General features: G+C 35.4%; 1 protein-coding gene across 3 annotated transcripts in view; it reads left to right on the top strand.

Moving 5' to 3' along the window:
* LOC149080080 (uncharacterized) overlaps positions 1-23,414 on the top strand; it is a 440,318-nt gene that overhangs the window by 121,240 nt on the left and 295,664 nt on the right. For all 3 annotated transcript variants that reach the window (XM_089239054.1, XM_089239050.1, XM_089239049.1), the window contains one exon: positions 4,227-4,329. In XM_089239054.1, coding sequence (XP_089095180.1) covers positions 4,308-4,329 — 22 coding nt within the window. In that variant the 5' untranslated portion in view covers positions 4,227-4,307. The remainder of the gene's footprint in view (positions 1-4,226; positions 4,330-23,414) is intronic.

Below are 23,414 nucleotides of genomic sequence, written 5' to 3' on the forward strand. Positions count from 1 at the left end.
TTGTTCTTTGATTTTAGGCTTTAATTGGAACTAAAATGACCTACGAAAAACTTTTCATGATAATTATCTTAATTATTTTTTATTATTATTTTTTCATAATGTAGTATTAAAAGTGTTAACTCAAACAAGGGAGAAGAATGCTTTTCGTGATAAACTGATAAATGTTTTCATGATGGTACAGTATCGATTTTTTTCATAAATGATTGAAAATTATCTGTATGCATCATAATAAATGTAAATCAAACTCATATCTAAAGTTTAGTCAGAATTCTGAAATCCGTCGGCATGAATATTCATAAAATGAAGCGAAAACTTTTATATACAGTATAACCCCCTCTTAACGGACACCCCCTCAGATACGGTCACCCCTCTTTCACGACCAGATAATAATTTCCCCTTGTATAATAAAAGTATGCAGTCCAAACCCCTGATTAACGGTCACCTCTCTTTTACGGACGCATTTTTTTGTCCCACTGGTGACCGCAAAAGAAAGGTTTTACCGTATTCTAGATCTCTAGAGAAATGTGATTTTTAATAGCAATTTTAGAAATAAAATTATTAACATTAATTAAGGAACGAAATAAGTGAGCCATTTATAATATTGATTTTCCTTTCACTGTAAAGTGAATAGATGATGTTTTCACATCCCGAAGCGTTGCTCATACACGGATCCCAATGCCAGTATTTTTCACGGACTTCTGGTAAATTTACATTGCAAACAAAATAGTTTACAGTAATAAGTAATAACTACATATATATATCAATAATACGATCCGCCGTGGGCTTCTGAGCTAGAGCTTTGTCAGTCATCTTTCATGGTACTGTAATCTATCAAATTTGGTCAATAATTTTGTTTCATGACGTAAAGACTCGTTAAGAAGTTTTTTTTAAATTCGAACCTTAAGGGAGCCAAAAGTGGGTTCAAATGTAAGATACAGAATTTACGCCAAGCCGAAACCATTGAATCTATAGTCATGAAATTTTGTCAGAAGTTTTATTTCATGACGCAAAAACAAAGGGGTTTTTCAGAGTTTGACCCCTTAGGAAGGTCATAAGGGTGTTCAGAGTTAACATATAGAAATCACGCCACGCCGAGACCACTGATATTCAGGAAATTTGGTCAGAAGTTTTATTCCATGATTTAAAGAATAACTAAGAAGGGGTTCATTGAAATTCGATCCTAAACGTTGCCATAAAAAGCGGTTCAAAGGTAACAGAAATACACCGAGCCGAAACCGCTGAAGCTATATTTATGAAATTTGATCAGAAGTTTTATTTCTTCGCGTGGAAACTAACTAAGGGGTTTTCCGAAATTCGACGCACGCCTAAGGGGGTCATGGGGGGGGGGGGTGTCCATATTTAGTATTCATGAAATTTTGTCAGAAGTTTTATTTCATGACATGAAGACCAACTAAGAAGGGATTTTTCAAAATTCAACCTCCTAATGGGGGTTTCAAAGATTATATAGAGTAATCACCACTGAGCTTACCGCTGAAGCCATAAATATGAAATGTAGTAAGCATTATATTTCATAATGCAGATACTCATTAAGACGGGATTTCTAAAAATTCATCCCCCCCCCCCCGAAGGAGGTCATGAGGTGTTCAGATGTTATATGGGGGAACCATCGCCGAGTAAATTTCAGATTACCAATTACACGCGAGTGAAACCGCGGGTAACAGCTAGTGTACATGTATATCGCAATGAAACACTGGGTTCGAAGTCTTTATGAAAATTGTAATAAACTGTTTGAAAGCAACATGAGAGGGAGAGATTGAATTTTTACATGTTCCCTGATTCGAAAGGTGTAACAGCGGTTCCCATAAACACGTGTGCAAACAAACACCACGGGAAATATGGATGGCCAGGTAAAAGAATTCCCTCCCCTCTCTCTCTTTCTCGCTCCTTCTCACGTCTTTTGCGTCCACAAACATAAGCATAAAGCACGTTCTCCCTTCACTACCATAGGCTCTTTTATGGACATGCCGTCTAAAAAGGCGAATCTTGTGTGCATGTAACACACATATACACACAATGAAGGGCGGCTTTTCTCTCTCTTTCCTGCCTGAACTGATGATCCATTCAGAGCCACATGTTTCCACAGATGATGGATAGACCCTAGAAACGTGACGCTCCTCCAGAAAAGTTTCCGGAGATTTTCGTAAACAATATTCAAGGAAACTAAATTCTTGCTGTTGCTGGAAACTAGACAGTTGTTAGCTTTCTTACGTGTTGAAAAAAAGGAGTTATATGTCTCAATCGATTAGCTTTATGGCGAAAACACAAATCATATATTTAGATGAGAAATTGATTCAAAAAATTCAATCATTCAAAGAACTTTAACAAAAAATTTTAAAATCGAAATATACGGCATGAAATTTAGAATTTGTGCATTTTTTTATTTTTTGTTGCTAAACAAGTTTTAGCTGGATATAATCCATTGCGCTATATTGCTCCTAGTATTATATAGATTTGCTTGACATATTATCTTTGTGACAGTAACATCAAAACAACATTGAATCACAGGTCATTGATGATCATTTTTGATAAAATTCGCATTATACATTAATGCATATGCTCTATGCATACGCTCTTTTTTCATGTTTTTCGATTCACAAACTAATTGGAAATGCTTTTCCGATCTCGGATAAAATCATCTCACTTGCTTATTGGGCAAGTTTAGTGTATCTGCAGCTATAGTCACATCATTCGCGAACGCATAAAAATCTAATATCAAATCATTAATGAGAAAGAAAGAGAGAGAAGTTCCAAAATATTGATTTCGAAACTAAATTTTAAAGAACTCAATTTTTTTTGTTTACGATTGTGTTGAAAAAAGCGCTGTTGAGTATCAATGACATCTTAATGTATTCATTAGAAGTTGATTGCGGTTTTAAAAGAAATGCATAAAAACGGTTTTATAGAAGATATTATATGTTAAAAAAACATATTCTAGTAGTTACCGATCATTCGGTCGATGTACTTGCTACCTGCCCATTAGGTGCTGTGAGAACGTGATCTCCGACTTGCACTACAGAGGTATTTGAAAAGTCTGATGAAATGAGTGGAAACACTTGAGAATCAGCAGGAAACAGCATAAACACTCTCGAAGCCGCATATTTAACGATTCTCGAAAATAAAGTTTTACCGTGGGTCGTGATGACGATGGTAAAATCACCTAATTATCCAGTTTTGCTTCTGCTAGGTGTTGCCCGATTCCCTTCCAACAAAACTATTTCGAAAATTTTACACTCTAATAAATGAACTATCCTTTTCCAGAGTAATTTTTGCTCAAGCACTCAACTCATTCACTCATTCTGCGGAAAATCTACCTTCTCTCTCTCTTACCTTCTTCACCATACTGTTTTTTTTTCAAATAGGTACTCTCAGGTAAAAAAAATAACGAGCAAATGTATATATATATATATATATATATATATATAATCGGATACTAATTATATTCTTGAATGCCCAAATAACCGAAACCAAGTATCATGCCCTTTAAAAGTAATAGCTGAAATACTCATTTATTGAAATAATAAATGATGAAAATAATCAATTTAATTTAATGAATATAACAGAGAAAATAACTCGAAATTTAATTCGATAAGATTATAGTAAAAACTATAGTAGTTATAACTTATAACTGTAACATGTTTCTTTTGAATAATTTATTATGAATTCCCCTATGCAGTGAATATCTTTCAATGATATTTATTTTAATGATTTATTTGCAAGTTAATAATCAGATTAATGCATGATTTTCGTGAATGATTTTCAACAGTTGCAATGCTTTCAATGAAATTTGATCACTTTATGTTTGTTGTTGTTTTAGTGAGTACGTTTCTTTCGAATAACGAATGCGATAGAGAAAAAAATTCTTGTACTTTTATTCGAGTTTCACGGCGAGAATCCACGAAAATTTGTAAATTTTTATGGAAATTTCAAGTTTTTTTTGGCCATGGTTGTTTTTACACTGCCTCATAATTGCCTAAATAAAACTAACACAATACATATTATTAAAGTTATCACTTATTATCATTTAGATTCCTTTTCATATACATTTTTCGATGACATGTTTTGCTAAATACATATATACGTTTGCTAAATACATATATACGTTTGCTAAATACATATATACGTTTGCTAAATACATATATACATTTGCTAAATACATATCACCTATTTAGTATCAAACTAATTTCATTGCAATAATTTCCTTTCAGAACCTGAGAATAGAAACGAAGTTCTGCCAATTGAAGTTGTTTTCTTCAAAGTTTGAGTGACTCATTCAGTGACAGGCAAGGATGGTGCGTCAACAGCGTGCAGGTATGTTAACTGCTTCGCTAAAGTATACAGTGGTTCTGAAATTTCTCAATAGCAAAAAAGAAATTGACGGTTTTCTTCTGTCTTAAAATTTCTATGTCAGTCCCAGAATCACAGGGCTGAAAGTACATATGTATAAAATAGATATAATTGTATTCAAAATGACCGTTTTTGAAAGATAAGACGATGGAATCGTTAACTTGAGAGATGAAGAAAAAGTATTTTTCGTATTTTTCGATATATTTATATACGGTATTATTATTTTCTCCCTAGCTGGGATCCAATCATACGTTTAAAGATTTTTAAGTGTTTTCCCTCATCTTCAAGAGGGATGTTTGTAATTACACCTGAAGTCCTTTGACAACAGAATCTAGTGCTGTGTGAATTCACGCAGAAACATTTCCGTTTTTCGATCATCTAACCAATACGGGTGAAGACTCATCTTCATTTTCTTCTTCCTATCTCAAGAGTAAAATGATAGTATAGAAATGGGGCAATGAGAAGCAAAGAAAAAAGCTTTATCCGAGAGTTCCTCTGTCAATTTCTAATATTATATCACTTTATATATAGTTTTTATTTCCCACTACTTCTATACACATACCGTATTGAATTATCATAAACAGTCATAAAGTGAATATTATAGAGTTTCTTATATACGCAGAATTTATTCTCACAATTGCGATCGTTTAATGAAGTTTTTGAATCCGTACATTAATATTATTTTCTTATAAAAAAAATTAAGTGGAATTCTCAATTCAAGGGATGAGTGATTTTTCAATATTTAGTGTAAGCAAATAAACGAACTTGTTGATTATTAAATATACCCTAATGTGGAATGAAATATATTGCTAAAATTTCAACATCTAGTGTACACGTAGCATCTTTTTGTTCAAAATTTGCATTCATATATATTTTTCGACTTTTAAACTGTAGATAACTCTGTGATACTCTTTTTTACGTTATATATCCTCCAATATCGCATGCATATACCCATGGGAATCTCTGAGTACGAAATTGTAGAATGACAGTCATGGAGAGCATGCTACCATTTGCGGTCATTGCCTTTGAGAGTAAGGGGAGGAAGAAGAAAGCAAAAAAAAAAACTGTTCCTATTTTTGGTGACTACTGTTCTTTACTAAGAAGAAGAAGTGAGTAGTATCCCCCATTGCTATTTTTTATGGCACCTAAAATACGGAGTGTGTGCACGGTTCTCCCTCCGTAGGAGGAGCTGCTGCAAAAAATAAAACTTGGCTGGTGTAAAAATTAAAAAAAATCTCTACAGCAAGGCACTTGTTACCTTCACCCATGGAATTCAAGTACACAAACGCTTTGAGCCGCCTTTTTTTTTTTTTTGTTAAACGCTGCCGTAGAGTACCATGCTCCAAAATACACTTTCTAACGCTGTGCATGTTACTCGCTACGTCCGAAAACGTGACATTTGTAGATGATTAATGGATTGAAGAGAAATTATTCAAAAAGTTCCATTAAATTAAGAGTGAAAGTGTCCAATATAAAAAATCACTAATCATCTATAGTAGGTGATACAGTCACAGTTTTAATTAGACGGGTTCTCGGTGAGATAAAAAAGAGTGATTCAAAAAATGAACATGACGTATAACTAGTAAAAAAAGAAAAGATCAAGTGAGACAAAACGTAAAATCGACTGGAAAGTTTACTATTGTATCACTTCAAGATGGCCAATGCAAAAATCATCAGTTGATGTTCGAATAAAACCGTTCAGCCAAACACAAGAATGACTTGGTTCAGCTGCTAACTGTTAACTATGTGCATACAGGAACCGATAAATGTACCGAACGTAACACACACACGAGACGATGACGCAGAAGGCGGACAAAAAGAAGATGCTTTCTCCATAATAGAAAAAAAAACTGTGATAAAGTAGAATAGGCAAATAAATAAATAAATTGAGAAGTATGTGAGGAACAAGAAAATAGAGAGGGAGACGCTTACTCTAACACTAAAGAAAATTCTGCAAGAAGGATGAATGTGGGGTAGAAAAAATAATTACTGTTTATTAACGTCAGTTTCCTCACCGACCAAAAGAACTAAAAGTGCGTCGTCGTCGGTCCGATGCCCAAAATCTATTTTTCTTATAATTTTTTTTTCCCATCTCTTCTTATTTTTCCACCATGAAATTTTATTCTTCCCCTATACTCTGAAGCTACTTTTTCCTCCTCCTTCTTTATACATACATTTTTTTTTCTTATGCATCTTCCTCCTCGTCCTCTTCCTGACGGCAACCGCATGATTTGCATGCAGAAAATATTTCAGCCTAGCATAGCACATCATCATCGTTCTTCTCTTGCCTTCCCTTCATCCTATTGAAGAAGCGGCCACGTATCCCAGAAATTTCCTCACTGGAGCATTTTACAACTAATTCCAGCTTTTAAAGTGACTGATAAGTAAATTAATTTCCCTTTTGATATGTTATTAAAGATGAGAGAAGACGTGTTAAATAATAAAATAAGGCGGAACAAGACATGGTCGGGATTTTTAGCGATTTTTTTTCCCTCTCATCCTTATTATTATTTTTTACCTCTTCCTCTTTTGCTACGTTTTTCTTACCCTTTCCTCTCGTATATATATATTTCCCTTTTTTACCTTCCTTTTTATTGGCCCGATGACTTTTTTTATATCATATTTTTTTTATTTGGAATTTTTTTAGTATTCGTAGGGAAATTTTCTTTTATGTTTTTTTGTTTGGCGTTCACCGTGATTTATACCTCTCGAGGTAAATATTCGAGTAATGCTTTTCAAAGGAGAATCATCTTCTTGTATTGTTCCGCCTAATTTTATCATATTTACCATCGCATATACTATATGCATTTATTATATTATATATAATAACTATACAGGGTGCATAGGTAACAGCACGCATGGCATTTTACTGGCGAATCGCTGATACTAACGACTTACTTTGTAATAGAAAGAGTATCCAAATAACGCATAGAACTCAGATACGTCATCATGTTGCAAGAGTGTTGTATAGTTATTAAAGTTGAAAAAAAATTAACTTTTTATACTGACACTATCCTGGAGAACCCAATTAGAAAACTGTTGCTCTGTCTCTCTTAAGTCCACCAAAAAAAGATTCCATGTTTCTAAGTGCAATATTCGTTGAGATATTCGAATTACAAAAACGGAAGAACGGTGGGAAAACCAGCATCAAAACGATTTACCCACATTTAATGTTGTTTTTTCTCAATTTTTCTCCGTTTTATGAATTCAAATATCTCGCTGAATATTGCACTTGGAAACGGGGAATTTTTTTTTGGCACCAGGAGAGACAGGGCAACATCATTTGAATTCGGTTGTTGGGCACAGAGTGTCCGTATAAAAAGTTGATTTTCTCATTTTAATAACAATACATCTTTTTTCAACATGAATGCCGTATCTGAGTTCTACGTGTTGTTTCGATGCATTTTCGAATTGGGAGTATGCCTCTCTACGATCAACGGTCTCCCAGTAAAATGCCTGTTATCTATGCTGTGTCCTGTTACCTATGCGCCCTGTATATAGCTATATTATATTTCGGTTTTTTTCGAATTTTGTCATGCTGTATCTCAATTAAACAGTACAACGGGGATTATCCGAGGTGATAGTGGGGAAGAGGATCATGGATAGCCGAAAATTATGGTTAAACCGCCAGTAATAACAAATGGGTCGTACCACAACACTAATCACAGGATAGTTCAAAAAGTATTATATGTGTGCATTTGATTCAAAATGAATATTCAGTGTATATTGCCATGTTATTCATATCAGATAAAAGCAATTTGAATTAAGGAAAGTGAAAGTACATTAAAAAACTTATAAGATTTTGTAGTTCTAAAACACAAACCCGGATTAATTTCTACTATTTCAAGTCATACATTATCTCAGACCCTCATAATTTCACCCTATAAATTATTTTATTACCGGTTTATCCGCTTCTCGTATAATCGGCCCCCGGATAATAATAGGTTCTATATTCAGTTAAGATTTTCTAAGTTTTTCCCTTTTATGTTCAAGGTATTTTATGTCAAATATTAACTTCAAAACGATTTTTAAATTTTTACTTTCTTTGAAATTTTATTCACCGTTATTAGATAATCAAAAATAAACTAATATGAGAACCTAGATGATTTTTATATCATGTTAATGAATCACTAATGCTGAATGTATTGCATAGAGGTCAGTGATAACCAAAAAAATGTCGATTACATATTTTCTATATCTTATTGAAGGAAAAATACATAGAGACATTTGCGATAGTCGTGTATCTGTTTTGAAAATTCTGACATCACTGTTGTTAATTTTATAGCGTTAGTGGCATATTTCCCGAAATATTAATTTAATGAAGCTATTTTCTTAATTTTTGCTTTCTTATATGTGTTGAAAATGAAATTTTGTCTTACTTTGTAATGTATGTAGTTTTAATCATTGATAATTTTTGTCACACCACGGTCATTTTCTGTACACGAGGGCTACTTAGACCGGGACCTACAATTTATTGCCGATTCCGAACGGCAGGCTTGTTTTTTATACTCGTCGAGAGGTTGGTGCGCTAATCTCTGCGCTAGCAATTTTTTCTGCGCTCATGTCGCCGTTTCTAGTGTATCCCTGTGTCAGGAAAGTTTTCTGACAAGGATGAACCGGGTATCGAACTCGCGATACCTCTAAACATTCTTTGGTACTTTAGGCGAGTATCTTATCGACCTGGGCTACCGCGCGCGCCCAATATATGTAGTTTAGACGCTTTCACGAGAAAAATCAGGATGGAATATTTACCTCAAACTCCATAAATATTCAATTAGCTCCTCCTAGAGATAGATGGTGCTGATTCAGTACGGGTGACATTCTCTTGCTAATATTTCTGAAAACCCTCAAACAAAATCCATATATATACGTAGACTACAAAAAACGTGACCACAAAATTCGATCAACATCTCAAATCAAGCACTCATACTTCAAAACAGTGAAATCAATTTATGTTACTTTTCTTGATTAAAACAATATGTATGAGTGAGCAAAAACATTGATATTCCCCTCTTATATCATAAATTTCAAACATGCAGAAGCTAATTTAGATAAAATAAGCATATAAGCATATAAGTATCAATCTATCAGAATAAAAGCAATTTGAGATTTTTTGTAAAGTTTTTTTTTAAATTTTCAATGAAAAAAACAATTTTTTTAGAACATTTTAGTATCATTTAAACGATCCTTCATTTATCTATTCGAGACATTTTTTAAATAAAAATGTATATTTATTTATTTGATATATACATATATATTCTTCATTGGAAACGTGTAGTGGTGCTAATTTGAATAAATTATATCATGTAACGTCATCCTAAATAACACAACGACCGCGAGCATCATTTTCTACTTCGATCATCGTTTACGCGAATCTTCTTGTGTGTGTAACGCCCGTGTTTTTTTCCCCCTGTTTATTTATTTACTCCCTTGCCGATTTAGATTCATAAATATGTCATTTTACACCTAGCGAGATTTAAATAATGCTTAATATATACATAAAAAAATGTATTAAATGTAATGGAAGGAAGGGAGAGAGAGAGCAACACCAAAAAAAATATATGTATATATGGCCGGGAAGGAAGAGACAAAAAAAAGTTAACTAGCTTCATTTTCTTCCTGAAAGAATGAAGAATAAAAAAAATTCGGTAAAAAAAAAAAAAGAGAGTAAAGAATCTCACACACACTTTAAATGACTGATAAGTGAATTAATTTCCCTTTGATATGGCTTCTCGCCATACAAGGGGAAAGAATAGAAACAAGACATAATAATAATAATAAGAAAAAAAAACGAGGGATGAAAAAAAAATTTTTTTTACGGTTTTTATATCCGTAGAATATTTTTTTTTCCGTTTATCCGCTCCCTGTGCTGTTTGTTGAAAAGAGGCAGAGACAGAAAAAAAAAAGCGAAAAATTCGGAGGGAAAAGGAAACAATTTCATATTTGCACGTATGTATATGTATGAAATGTGTTTAAGATTTCGTTTTTTTTTCATCATCTACGATGTGAGGGGGAGAGACATAAAAATTAAAACGAGATGAAAAAAAAAAAAGAAATTAGTGAAAGACTTTTGACGTGGGTTTTTTTTTTTTTTTACTCTACGATTCTGTGTTTATTTACGATTTTTTTTTTAATATTTTTGTTTACGCGTTTGTTTTGCTATTGAATAAGTACGTACAGTAGAAACTCGTTATAACGACAAGTAAGGGCTCAAGGTTTATCCTTTTTAATGATAATTCAGTTTATAACAAATGATTCTTATAGGGGTGTAATGCTACAGGGTGTGCAGGTAAAAGTACAGTAGTTAGCTATAAAAAGTGCTTATTATGCATCAAATAAAAACAATCTTCAATACAGGTCGAACTGAAGAAGATGTGTTCGCATATACTGCAATAATCTTGGTCTTTCTGGCGGGCGAGCGGTATGAGTCATGCAACGCATCAAGGCTTAAGCAAAACAAAACAACGATCAAGGTTTATCGATGACCTCTTGCTTCGAAATGCTTTTTATTTATTTATACAGTATTGTTGGCCATTACGCCTTATAAAAGTGAATGCAATTGAATGATAGAAAAATATTGTCTGATATTGTATAAATATCTAGTGATTGTGGGAAAATAGACAATAAAGTTGGGTAGTTTGTTCTAGTCACCAATAGTATAAGGAAAGAAGCTGTATTTGAAACAGTCAGTAGAAGCAAAAATAGGTTGTATTTGGGGATATTGCATATGGGAATGGTCAAGTCTATTAGAGATGTAGGCTAATGCTAGATGGTTTGGCCAGAATACAAGAAGTATCGAAGAGTTAAGATGTTCATGGAGAATCTTATATAACAGAGTTCATCGAGAAATAAGTCGAAGAGAAGAGAGAGAGAGTGTGGACATTAAATTGCGTTTTCAAGTTCGGACACGGAAGCAAAAGGTGACCAACAGCAAGGCCTTAACTATGATTTTTGCCGCCCGGAGCAAACATGATTTTTCTGCCCCGACAACTGAAAATTCTATAATTCTGTAACGCTGTTCTTTGTTCCAACTTAAAACTACCGCCACCGAAAGGAGGTACCCTTCTCTAGTTCCGGCCCTACCAACACTCGTGGATGAAACGAGTGGACTTATTTGGATACATTCGAGTTTGTCTATATTACTGGGGGTGTAGGGGGGTCCCAGATTTGAGCAGCGTAGGAAAGTACGGCAGAGATAAAAAGTTTGGTAACAGAGTAGCCTGTGACATCCCGAGTGGAGTATTTAAGGTTGCGGCGGAGGAAGAAAAGTTTATTGAGGCATTTCTCTTGAAGACATAATCAACGTGTTTGTTCCAACGTAGGTCAGCTTTTTAAACGATTTAATACTTTTTTAAATACTTAAAACGAGTTTTAAACTCGTTTTACAATCTTTTCAACTGTCCGCTATAAACGAAGTCCGTTATAGTGAGGTTCTACTGCATATTGTATGTGGTGCATCGGTTGTTGCATCGACCGACTACATTTTGCGAGTCGTCGTCGCTTGTTTCGGTGTGTGTGTATATATGTGCCGTTGGAATTAACTGACGATGATCAAGCTGTTTCTAACACTACGCATTAATTATGAATAGCTTCATTAAGAATTCCCGCTATCGAGCGCCTCACTGGCGGCTATCTCTGAAAAAGGGGCGGACGCTTTTCCCTGTCTGAGCACACGCCACCCACTTCTCTCCCCCCCACCCCATTTTTTTACCGCTATTTCTTTCTTCGTCTCTCCCCCTTTTTTTCCAGTATTTGCATCTCTCCACCCTCCTCCTCTCCTTCCCCCACTAGAGCGAGCGCGCTCCCTCCCTCCCTCCGTATATTCTCTGGTGAATCCGCTCACCTCGCGTTACTCCCCCCCCCCGCCGCATCTCTCTCTCTCTCTCTCATCCCAATGCACATCTCGACATTCTTTTGCCTCAAATGAAAGGGATGCTCAAGAGCCTTCGGAGCGCGCGGGATTTCCAACAAAGATTAAAAAATAAAATAAAATGAAATAAAAGAGAAGATTTTCTTAAAGGTTGGGAAGCGAAGGGTTTCCTCTTCCACAAAAGATGCTTTAAAAAAAAGGGAAGAAGAAGAAGAAGAAAGATGTAAGAAAAGCATCTGTGGAAGGATGAGAAGAGATGGTTGTGAGGAAGGATACCGTAAAGACTGCGAGAGAGAGGGAGAGGTGTATATATGCGTTTGTTATTATACATACATGCGATGTGGGTTTGGCGGGAACAAGTTCGAATCTTCGTCGCTGTATGTCGCTGTTGTCTGAAAAGTTTTCCTACTCGTCGTACTTTTGTGATTCATGTATTGCACGCCACTGAACAGCATTAGCATGATTTATCGGTTAGGACAGCGTTTCTCAAAGTGTGTGTCGGGGCTCTTATTAGCGTCGCCAACATTTCTCAGGGCCGTCGCGGAGCTGGAGATGTTGGTTTATGTGCATATTTGTGCTTTGAAGTGGTTCTTTTATAAGTGAAAATATCTACTAAACTATTTTAGTGAGCCGCAGGTGAATTATGAACTGCGGCAAGGAAACCATGGGTGAAAAAAGTTCGAGAATCACTGGGTTAGGACTTTCTATTCGGTGCTTGGTGTGATTATTTTGTGTTGTTTTTCACATCGGTAACTACTACAGCATTGCAATTATGTATGGTTTTGTATTTTGTCCGACTACGTTAAAAATGCCATTTTCGAAGAAAATATCGATTTTTTTTGTTTTCAATTTTTATGAAAGTTCTATTTCTTGTGATTTCAAAACAGGTCTAGTTTTGTTTATATTATGATCAAATCTGAAGTTACCCCCCCCCCTCCCTTCAGTGTTGCATTTTTACATAGAGCTATGGGAAAAATTTTAGTTTTTGATTTTTTTGTATTGAAATAAACAAATTTTTACTTTTTGACGTGAATGTCTTGTAAATCATCTGACGATACTGTGTCTGTTCACAAAAAGTTGCATCAAGAAATAGTTTAAACCCTCATATCTCAGGATATGAATATATATCTATTTATCCAGTACATATAAATATTTATTGAGAATATATCAGTGTTTCTGATTCCTACGGGTAGATCTCGTTAACACAAATCCAATGGTACCACTCAAATTCATCCATACCACTCTGGTTTTGATACCGCTTCCAATCTGTCTGTGCATCATGCTCGCGGCCCGCTTTCATAACGAAATTCTTACGCTGTATCTCGAGCGATTCGCAACGCAAATAGGAGCAAGCAAATGGAATTGTTTGATAGGCATTTTCCAGACAAATCCAATGGTACAAATTTAGTTTAAGTACCTTTTCCGTCTGGGCACAAGGCTCCCTGCCCACGTTCATAACGAAATTGTTTTACGCTTTAGCTCGAGAGGTTCGTCTGATAGGCATATTTCAAAGACAAATTCAGTGATGCCTATCTAGTTTTAATTCTTTTTCTGGTGTGAGCAGCAGGCTCGTATCCTGTTTTCGTAGCAAAATTGTTTTCCGCGAAATCTCGAGTTTACAACATAAACATCCAAATACAAGACCACAACAGGCAAAAAGCCCAACGAAGTGGCTGAGAAAAAGATGCCCATAACAAGTATGAATCTCATATATTACGAAAATACAGCAACCCAATTAAAAATGCAATCAAAAAAATTATAAACAATATATATATATATGCATGCGTGATAAATATTATACAATGCCCATAAAATGTATTTATGGTTGTCTTATTCTAAGCATGGATACAAACAAAAGACATTAGTAATTTCTGTTAGCTATTCCAAAGGGAAGTTCGATGATAACAGTTTCGTTATGTGAGTACCCACCACTTGATTCAGGTCATAAAGAACGTATTCATGTCAAAACTTGCGTTCGTGTCCATGACTGAGCTTACCCCATTTTTTTGGTTTATTTATGAACATATATATTTTTTATACGGTAAAAATATTCAAAACAAATAATTTCAGTTGTTTTGGCAGGATAGTCAATTTTATAAATTAATCTCTTGTCTCATTATATACCGAGGTCGGAGTCTAATGAGTCAAGAGAAATAGACTCACAAAAAAAAAATTGATAAACACTGTGAAATATCATTTTAGCATAATTTTTCAAGAGTTCCTGTGCCTAAGCTAAAGTATAATGGAATAGAAGCTATCTAGTTTCAAAATTATTGTTAAGCTATAGTATAGCTTTCATACTACTTCCGAACATTCCAGTTTTTCTTCTTGCGCGATAGAAAACACTTTGTTCGACACTAATCTCTATTCTTTTCCCATTAGACTCCAAGGGCTGAAAGTTTATATTTTTTAAATTTGAATAGCACCTGTTTATCGCAAGAAAATTTAACTGATATTTATAGAAAGTGCAATATTCAAAGTATACAAATTAGCAGTATCTTCACCAAAAATACAGAAATTTGATATTTCAAAATCATTCAAACAAAAATAAACTTAATTTTCACAGTGAAAAATTGATTTTCGTCTTTCCTGGACTCTAATAATGGGAATTAAATTCTCTAATAATCTAGAAATTGTTCGATTCTTAGTATTAATGACAATATCTTGATTACTGTCATTCAAATGTGAAAGAAATATTTGAAAAAAAAAAAGAACAAATATTGGAATTTGGCATTGTTCCATTAGCCCTAGTTCTCCTTACCAGTAATCTGTCATTAAAATCTTAAAACGAGTTTTACGAAGAATGCTATGTTTGGCATTTTACACGAGTTGAAAACATGATTTGGAAAAATCTACTGATTATGTCATTTCAAAACGTTAATATGATATTTATGATATTTTCCCATATAGTGTTAAGGTTATGAACCAAAATCTAAGGCATATCACACGTATTTGCCTAATTAGTGTCATGAACACGATATGTTCACAGAAAATCCACGCGTACATCAACAGATTTTGGTGTAACTTATGAGCATACCATACAACCCTTTAAATTTTTAGTTTACAGCCCGCATCATTACTGACGGAATGTACTGTGAAAATAACGGAACATTTCATTCATAGAATTTTTTGCAATGTTGTTTTGAATGTTACATGAATTTTTAAGCAAAATTCATGTAACATTTTTATGTAAAATTTACTTTTCATGTAAAATTACGTAGACAATCCAAAATTTATTATCGTTTTCACCATTTGAAAACACTTTGTATCACAAAATGTTCTCCCATACCATTTTATGGAAAAGGTAGTGGAATATCTTGAAATATGAATCGAGTCAGCTTATTAGATGCGATGGTCATAACTGGGTCTCAATATCCTAAGAAGGGCATCCTAGAACTATTCTAAGTCCTACAAGTTATTTCTTCATGCCAACCACACAGAATGTGAGAGCTCATAGAACGGATGTACAAATAGTGTGAAAAACCTATATAATGATATTCAAAGTTTTAGTTCTTCAAGCGAGTTTTGAAGTGGAATATGATGGGAAAAAACGTGAACTACTTTCAGAATCCACCCATACAACCTACACCAGGGGTTCTCAAACTTTTTCCACCCACGGCGCCCCTTTCCGTAATCAACGCACATCCGCAGCTCCCCAAATTTTAACAAAGAATCTCTTCGAAAGCATTTGTGGGGCTGCTGCACCGTGGTGCCCTTGATGAAGGTTGGGGGCTCACCAAGGTGCTACGGCGCACACTTTGAGAACCCCTAACCTAGACCATATAAACACATGGTCCTATATCGGCACGATTGAGGAGAATCATTCCGATAGGAGACCTATATGGTGATATTTTGATATTTGGTAACTTATATGATTTTCGCGAGTAATTATGCAAACGTGCAAACTGTTGCTTCCAATTAAATATTTGGATCTAAGACATCGTTTTGCCCCGGGGCCGATGATTTTGAGATGATTCCGGAAGGACCAGTATAAGTAGGAAGCTCAATCAACTCTAGCCCAGGGTAAGCACGGAACCAGGGTAACAACATGTCGGGAGGGATGATTGATTGTGGGGACTCTTCCCTTACACATGGTCAGACCAATTTTTCCAATATGATTCGGCTCTTGAAAGGGATGATTTTCTCCATTGCTGCCCCTCTACCCCCCCCCCCCCCACTCTGGATCCACGTTTGGCTCAAGGGTTCAGAAATAACCTTTTTTTTTTTTTATAAAACTTTTATTATAAATTTAGTTTTGACAAATTTCAACTCAATGAGTGATAAACGTCTCATTTCTGGATAAGGAGGGGGGGGGGGCATGAATGAGACGCGGGGCCACGAGAAGAAAATATGGTCCAAAGGGAGCTATAGGAAAAAAAGGTTAAGAAAATTACTGCTCTAGACCACGAATATTTTCTAGGTTGATCTTAGAACATGTATGAAACTTAAGGGTTCCCAAAATATTGATATTATCTCGAAGGTTCTCTAAATTATGGAGATTATCTGAAGGATTCTTCAAGGGCAAAAAGTTTGAGAAATATTAAGCTGGTTTAGACTAGCATTTTGTTAATTATAACAGATGCCTTTACGTGATCAACAAAATGTTAGCATTGTTTATTTACGCGTTAACACATGATCAAAGAAAGAAATATTACTATAACAAGTTAATTGCTGATCTTTGTTGACACGAGTATTAGAGCATGTGTTTGAACTTCTTATTATACGAATATCACCGTCGGAAGAATATATTTCTACTTAGTTTTTGGCTTCAAGGCAAGGTGATATGGAAAATAAAGAAAAATATTTCTTTCGAAATTTTTTGTTGTTAATAACAGTAATTTTTATCAGTGATTTCGTTTTGATGTTATTGCCACTCGGTAATCACGATGGCTATCATGTTGTAACAAAAGGTGACAAACGTCATGACACGTTATCCTCCTCTCGATAGTTAATTGCATCGGATTTTATTGGCGGTAACATAAAAGACATCCGAGTTTATGTGGTATCTAAACATATGTTATTCATTTATTGACGGCTAATTCAATTCTGACCGAATATTGCTTTAGATCTCTCATAATCTGAGAGTTGCCTTCAGGGAACACTTTAAGGCAGTGAAGTAAGTTCCGCTTATTTTCTCTGAAATTGAATCTGATTGTTCAGAAGTCATTCCAAGTTTCAGATGCTATTGATCAAAACCCGTGTGGATAAAATTACCGCTATTCAACAACTCGACTTTTTGCACACTCTGCAACAAAGACGCATGAAATATTGTATGCAGGGTGATTCTATATTCATGGGAAAAATTTTAAGAGGTGATGGAAGACTCCTAAACAAGCATTTTTGATAATAGAATGTGCGGTCGGATCGCAATAGCAAAAGCGGTAGAGTTTTTTTAGAGAGTGCCCAACAGCACTTCACCAAAAACAAATATCATATTTTTCCAACGGATTTGCTGCTATATGTGCTATCAGCCATTCAAGAGTGAATATGCACCTTCGGATTGGATTGGAGTTTATTTATTATTGGTGCGAGGGCCATGAAGATTATGCTGTGCCAAACAATGATCAAGCGGTACAATGACAATATCAAAAATGCTTATTTAGGCATCTTCTATCACCTCTTAATGCTTGTCCCATGAATTTAGAATCACCCTGTAGATAGACAGTTTTGAAACAAGGTGTTGTAGAGAATGTATTGCACACAAACTTTAATGCAAAATATCGAACACATAGATAACGAACCGGCAAAAACACATACTCCGAACTCCGCAACCAAAACATAACACACATCAATTGAATTACGAACAATATGTAGAGATAAAGTATTTTTCAGAAACAAAACTATGGTCAGTCAACTAGAATCTTTTTGTAGGTGATTACAGAAATGAAAAAAAAATAGTAACTATGACAAACAACCGGAGTTAAAAATTCTTGATTTCTCAATTATTATTTCTATATGACGATTTACTTCGATACCTCTCGAACAAAAAATAAATAATTCTTAGCCTTTTCCCTTACGTTAATCCTGTAGAAAATACTTTGATGCTCGTCAAACATTAATTTTGACCGTTAATTGCCTGGGCATAATGACTTTGGGGAAGGTGTTCGAAAACTTTGTCTTTCCCGTTCTCTCTTTTTTTGTCTCTTTCTTTACCGTTATATATATATATATATATATTTTTTTTAGGGCAGCAGCAATTAGGACCATAAATAAATCCTTTTGTTTCTGATTATGATTTCGTAGATCGTCGAGAGTCATCAACAATACTGGAGGGGAACTCGGCGTGATAAGAGTGGCCTTTTAGGTTGTCGCCACTTGAAAAATCAGCTCTGGAAAAGACAAGCGATTATCACGAATATTAATAAAGTCGCAACTCCACCCACTTCCAGAGTCAGCAGCACTTCTCTCTTGCATCTTCTTCCTCTCTTTACATCTCCTGCCTCCATATTTTTTTTGTACCGTCGTGGGTATATATGTATGTACTGTATGTATGTATTGGGTGCTTTGGTTTCGGCGCAAGAGCCCCCAACATACTTAACCAATCAAACAAACCCCCTAATCTTTTACTCCGCACCTGAAATTTTCATGCCCTAATGAGGTCAAACTGTGTTGTCAGCCAGCGGCGGAGGTCGGTTCGGGTGGCCACGTGAAAAAGAGGCCTTGTGAGTCGTGCTTCCATGTTGTGTGAGAGGAGGGTTGGTGGATGATTGCACAAGGAACAACAGTCTCTTCAGACAGTGACAAAGTTTTTCCATCCACCCACTCGGTGGATGGATGCGGTGGATGGGAGACTTTGGACTTTTGAGAGAAGAATCGTGAATTAAAAAATTACTTCCTCTTTGGCGGGCGAAATAAAACAAAAATGGAACCCCGGAGGAGAAAAAAAAAACCTCTCCGGCTCGTTTCGAAGGTTGACCCAAGAAAGGTGGAGCTTTGGGGGCCCCCTTCTAAATTACCTCGTGCCCCGCATGTTAGCTAAACGGCCGTGTTAATTATTCGACTTCACTCACTTTCCTTTAAGAACATGGACCCCCCTCCCGGATTCTCCAACTCTTTCCACTCCTCCTTTTCATTTGCCTAACTTGCTCGTTCTTTCTCTTTAGGAACGTTCATTACGGAGTCGTTAATTTGTCTTCTTAATGAAAAATTAAAAGGTTTACCACTAATTAGCGTCTTGTCTCGAAACGTGCACCCAGCAATAAGTCAGTCAAGATAGATGTGCTTACCATGATTCTAGTTCTATTTCTTTGGCGTCCAGTGGGGGGAAGGAGCGCCCCCCACTCGAAATTTCTTTTGGACCCTCTCGTGATTTTTTTTCTCTGAGTGCACTTTCACCTTTACTTCATTATGTATCAAAGTTTAGTATTGAGATTTTTTTGTGATGTGCCATGTAAACTCTTCAAAATCCCAGCTGATAGGATTTTTTTTTCAAAGACATGTCCCCACTAACGCTTTTTTTCTCTTATCCCTTTCAGACCCAGATAGCACAAATGTAGAGGTTGTTTCTTCTCGCTGTAAATATTATTTTTTTTTACCTCAGGGGTTCTCAGCTTGACTTCAGATATAACGGTGTTTCATCGTTGGAATCAGGGCTGAATTTCCTGAGGCTAAAAAATGCAAAACAACAGCGAGAAGAAGCAACCCTCCCGTTTATGCTTACAAGCACTATCACATAAGTACCATAACAATTCATGAACTTCTCATTGTCTTATAAGGAAAGGGTCCCAAGGTGACGTCTTAAACAAATATTTTGAAAAAAATTACCACTGATTCTACTTATTTAAATAAGCTCAAAAATACAGAAAAATTCCGTAGAATTATTATCGATTAATCAAAAAATGTATAAATATTAAAATTTTTAACACCAGTAGAGGCCAAGATCGAACTTAAAAATCTCAAAATACTAGAGTGTTGTTAGACTGACACCATTCAAACAACACATAATCAAGTACAGTACAGACAAAGAGAGAAAAAAGAGAAAAATAACTCTAGTTTTCTCTCTCTCTCTCTCTATTTAAAAAAAAATAGAACAGAGAAGCTGGAGGAAAAAAAGAAAGCGAAAAGAAATTTTTTTAGATATCTCACCAAGAAGCATGAGATGTAATGAGTAGCCGACTTATCATTTTTAGTATTTTTTGGGGCTTTAATAATTGTATTCTGCCGGTAATTTTTTGTTTGGATTTGTTTCTGGGTGAGATTAATTTACTTAAATGTTTTTCATAATTTTTATCGAGGACGACACCTTGTACACCTTAGAAAGAAATTGGGTAAATTGACATTTTTCAGTAGCATCCTTGCGTAATATGATGTTTTCTCAGTATCATTGATATTCATTTTGTTGAAAATCCAACAGACGTGTGTAAAGCAAACCACCCAAGATATCAAAATGAAGGTAGTTGGACGTGGCATACGAAAATTTTAAAAATGATAAAGCTTTTGGTTAAAGAATTTTTCTGAAGGAGGTTGATCGTCAGAAAATTTGGGCGTGACGCCATCGATTCAAGTGCACATTTTTCACGGGGACATCTGCCGCATAATTATAGGATTATCCAGTCATCCGTTCATAGCATTAAGCATTTCTTTAGCAAAGGGCCAAACTGATCATAATAGGCATTTTTGGGGATATTTTTTCATACTTTGTTTCATTCTCAGAATATACACTTCATTTTACCACCGATCGAACTTTAATTGCGTAGCTTGTTGAGGGGGAGATTTCTTTCTTGCATTTTATTATTATTTTTTTTTTTTTGCTCCTACTCGCCTGGTTGGATACAGAATCGATGGTGCTGTTTCGCAATGGCGAATAACAACAGGCCAATTAATGGCAAACCTTTTCGACTTTTGACTGAGTTTTGTTTTCAGGTACATTCATTTGCTTTGATTTGTGTCATTAGTGCTGCTGAATATGAGTGCGGGAACAAGTTTCAAGGTAAAAATACAAAGTAACGAGAAGCAATTGCGACTTTTATTTTTTTAAATACATATTTTTGTTATCAGAAAATTACTTCTTATTCTAAATTTCGAATTTTCGTTATTTTTTAGGATAGAACCTGTATTTTTCACACATTGCAAAAATTATTTTCTTGAAAAAAAGAAAATAACGTGTTAAATCGAAATCCAAAAAGATAAGATTTATTTCTTATAAGAAACATGACAAGAATCAGATTAAAAACATCGGTCAGAATCTTTCATGTTTTCGCTAGTCTATTTGTAACTTCGCGATGTTCTTAATTAATTTCATGAGTATTGCGACATACAAGAGTTTGGTAAATCTTTGTAATGCCAAATTATATAATAAAAATGTTGCTAAAATTATTCGGAGCTGCAAAAGAGTTTTATTGAAAGTGAAAGATATATATAGGAATAATCAACGAGAGAGATGATTTGAAATAAATCGTCGTTTGGTGACCAAGAGGTGCAACCTTCTGTTCCATATAAGCCTGGGTTCGAATCTAGGTAAGTTCAACTATAGATCTTAGTTCGGTTACACCTAGTACATGGACCGTGTTGCGCTAGAATAACTGAGTCGTCACTTCTGAATTGCTAGTTAATTAAAAGATAAATCTGCACCTTTACTTGCCCACCCATGATTTACTACATTTCTCTAAAATAATAATTCTGAAGTAGTTTACTGATCAGGTAGGATGAATTCGGCATGGCGTTTCTATAAGTTATTTTAAAGTAATTGTGGAAAAATTGATTTTCAGAGCATTCTTATAAATTTAAAGAGCTATGAACCGTAGCTTCAGAGTACGTGTCTTATTTGGTATGTGGTGTTAGAATACACATAGATTCCCCCATTGAAAAATCGTCGAATAATTCGTACGTGACGCGATAGATTAATGTCGCATAATACCAACGAAAGGAGTAATACGTTCGGCAAGCCGTTTCCAACGTTTGAAGAGATGACAGTATCAGTTTACTCTTTCTATTCGTTTATTTTGTTGGAAATAGTGTACACAAGGCACGCTTTCTTTGTGTATGGTTGGCTTCTTAGCATACACAGCTTTTATCTCATAGTAAATGTCTTGGAGTGGGTAACCAGAATCTTGATTCGTTTAACCGCCGTGTCCCGCACAATCCCTGTTGTACACGGGATCATCGGGAAGTTGTTCGACTCGGAGCGGGGACCATCATTAAACAAAGTCGCTTGCAGCCCAACCCACTCTTATTTCCTCGGATGAGCCCCCGTTTTCCATACCCCCTTGGCTACTTAACGAGTCACTGTTTTCCCTTGCTTTCTTTTTCTCCGTTCTTCTTATTCCTTTATTGTTATTTTTTTTTTCTTTCTTTACTTTTTTTTAAACCAGCTTCTGGTACACGACGATGTCCCCCGAATCGGTACATGACTAGGATGCGAGCTGTTCTCTCTTTCTCCACACAACTTTGTCCTCAAAAGATGGAGAATGGTGGACCAAGAGAGAGAGGACGTGTGGTGGGTGGAACGAATCGTTCTTTTAAATGCACGCTTGTTTTGAGGAAAAGCCCCGTTTTTGTATATACCTTCTCTTTTCGCTGCTTTATTCCAGTCTCGGGAAATTACAGAGAGAGTCCTGAAGGAGAGATGGCTGGGAGAGACATGTTAAGATGGTCGAACATTCTTTCTCTTCAGAAGTTTCATGTCAACCCCTTGTAAATGGCTCTTCGAGAATTAATCCTGAAATAACGGAAGGTCGTTGCTAGCTTATGAAACGTACTTCCCCTTATTGTTTTTTTTGTCAAACAAAACATTGATAAAAGTTATAGGACAGAAACAAAAATGAGAATATTTTTATGGAAATATAGTAATCAAATTCTTTCGATGTAAACAATAGTTGTGATAAACAATGCATTAGACCAGTGGTTCTCAATCTGGGGCTATATGGCTTCCTTTGCAGTACTAGGATAATGTGGGGGGTGGTGTCATGGGTTAAAATCAGATTGAAGGGGAGCCACAAGTGGTGAAGGGGCCCACGGAGAGCTTTGGATAGATAAAGCTTCCAAGTGAAATATGGTGGGTAAAAAAGGTGATTACTTTGAGAATCCAGCAGAGCTATTCAGAACCAGGGCCTTTTAGCTCACGGGTCCCATGTGAACATAACCGGTGGGGGGGGGGGGCTTCATATCCATAGGAGGCCTACACACTGCGATTTCGTACTGTGATTTTCAAATATGACTATGTAAATATGTAAGCTGTTGC

This window comes from Pholcus phalangioides, unplaced genomic scaffold (assembly GCF_987345545.1).
Source record: "Pholcus phalangioides strain wild (caught in Gottingen) unplaced genomic scaffold, Ppha-v1.0 ptg000011l_1, whole genome shotgun sequence".
NCBI classification, from domain to species: Eukaryota; Metazoa; Arthropoda; class Arachnida; order Araneae; family Pholcidae; genus Pholcus; species Pholcus phalangioides.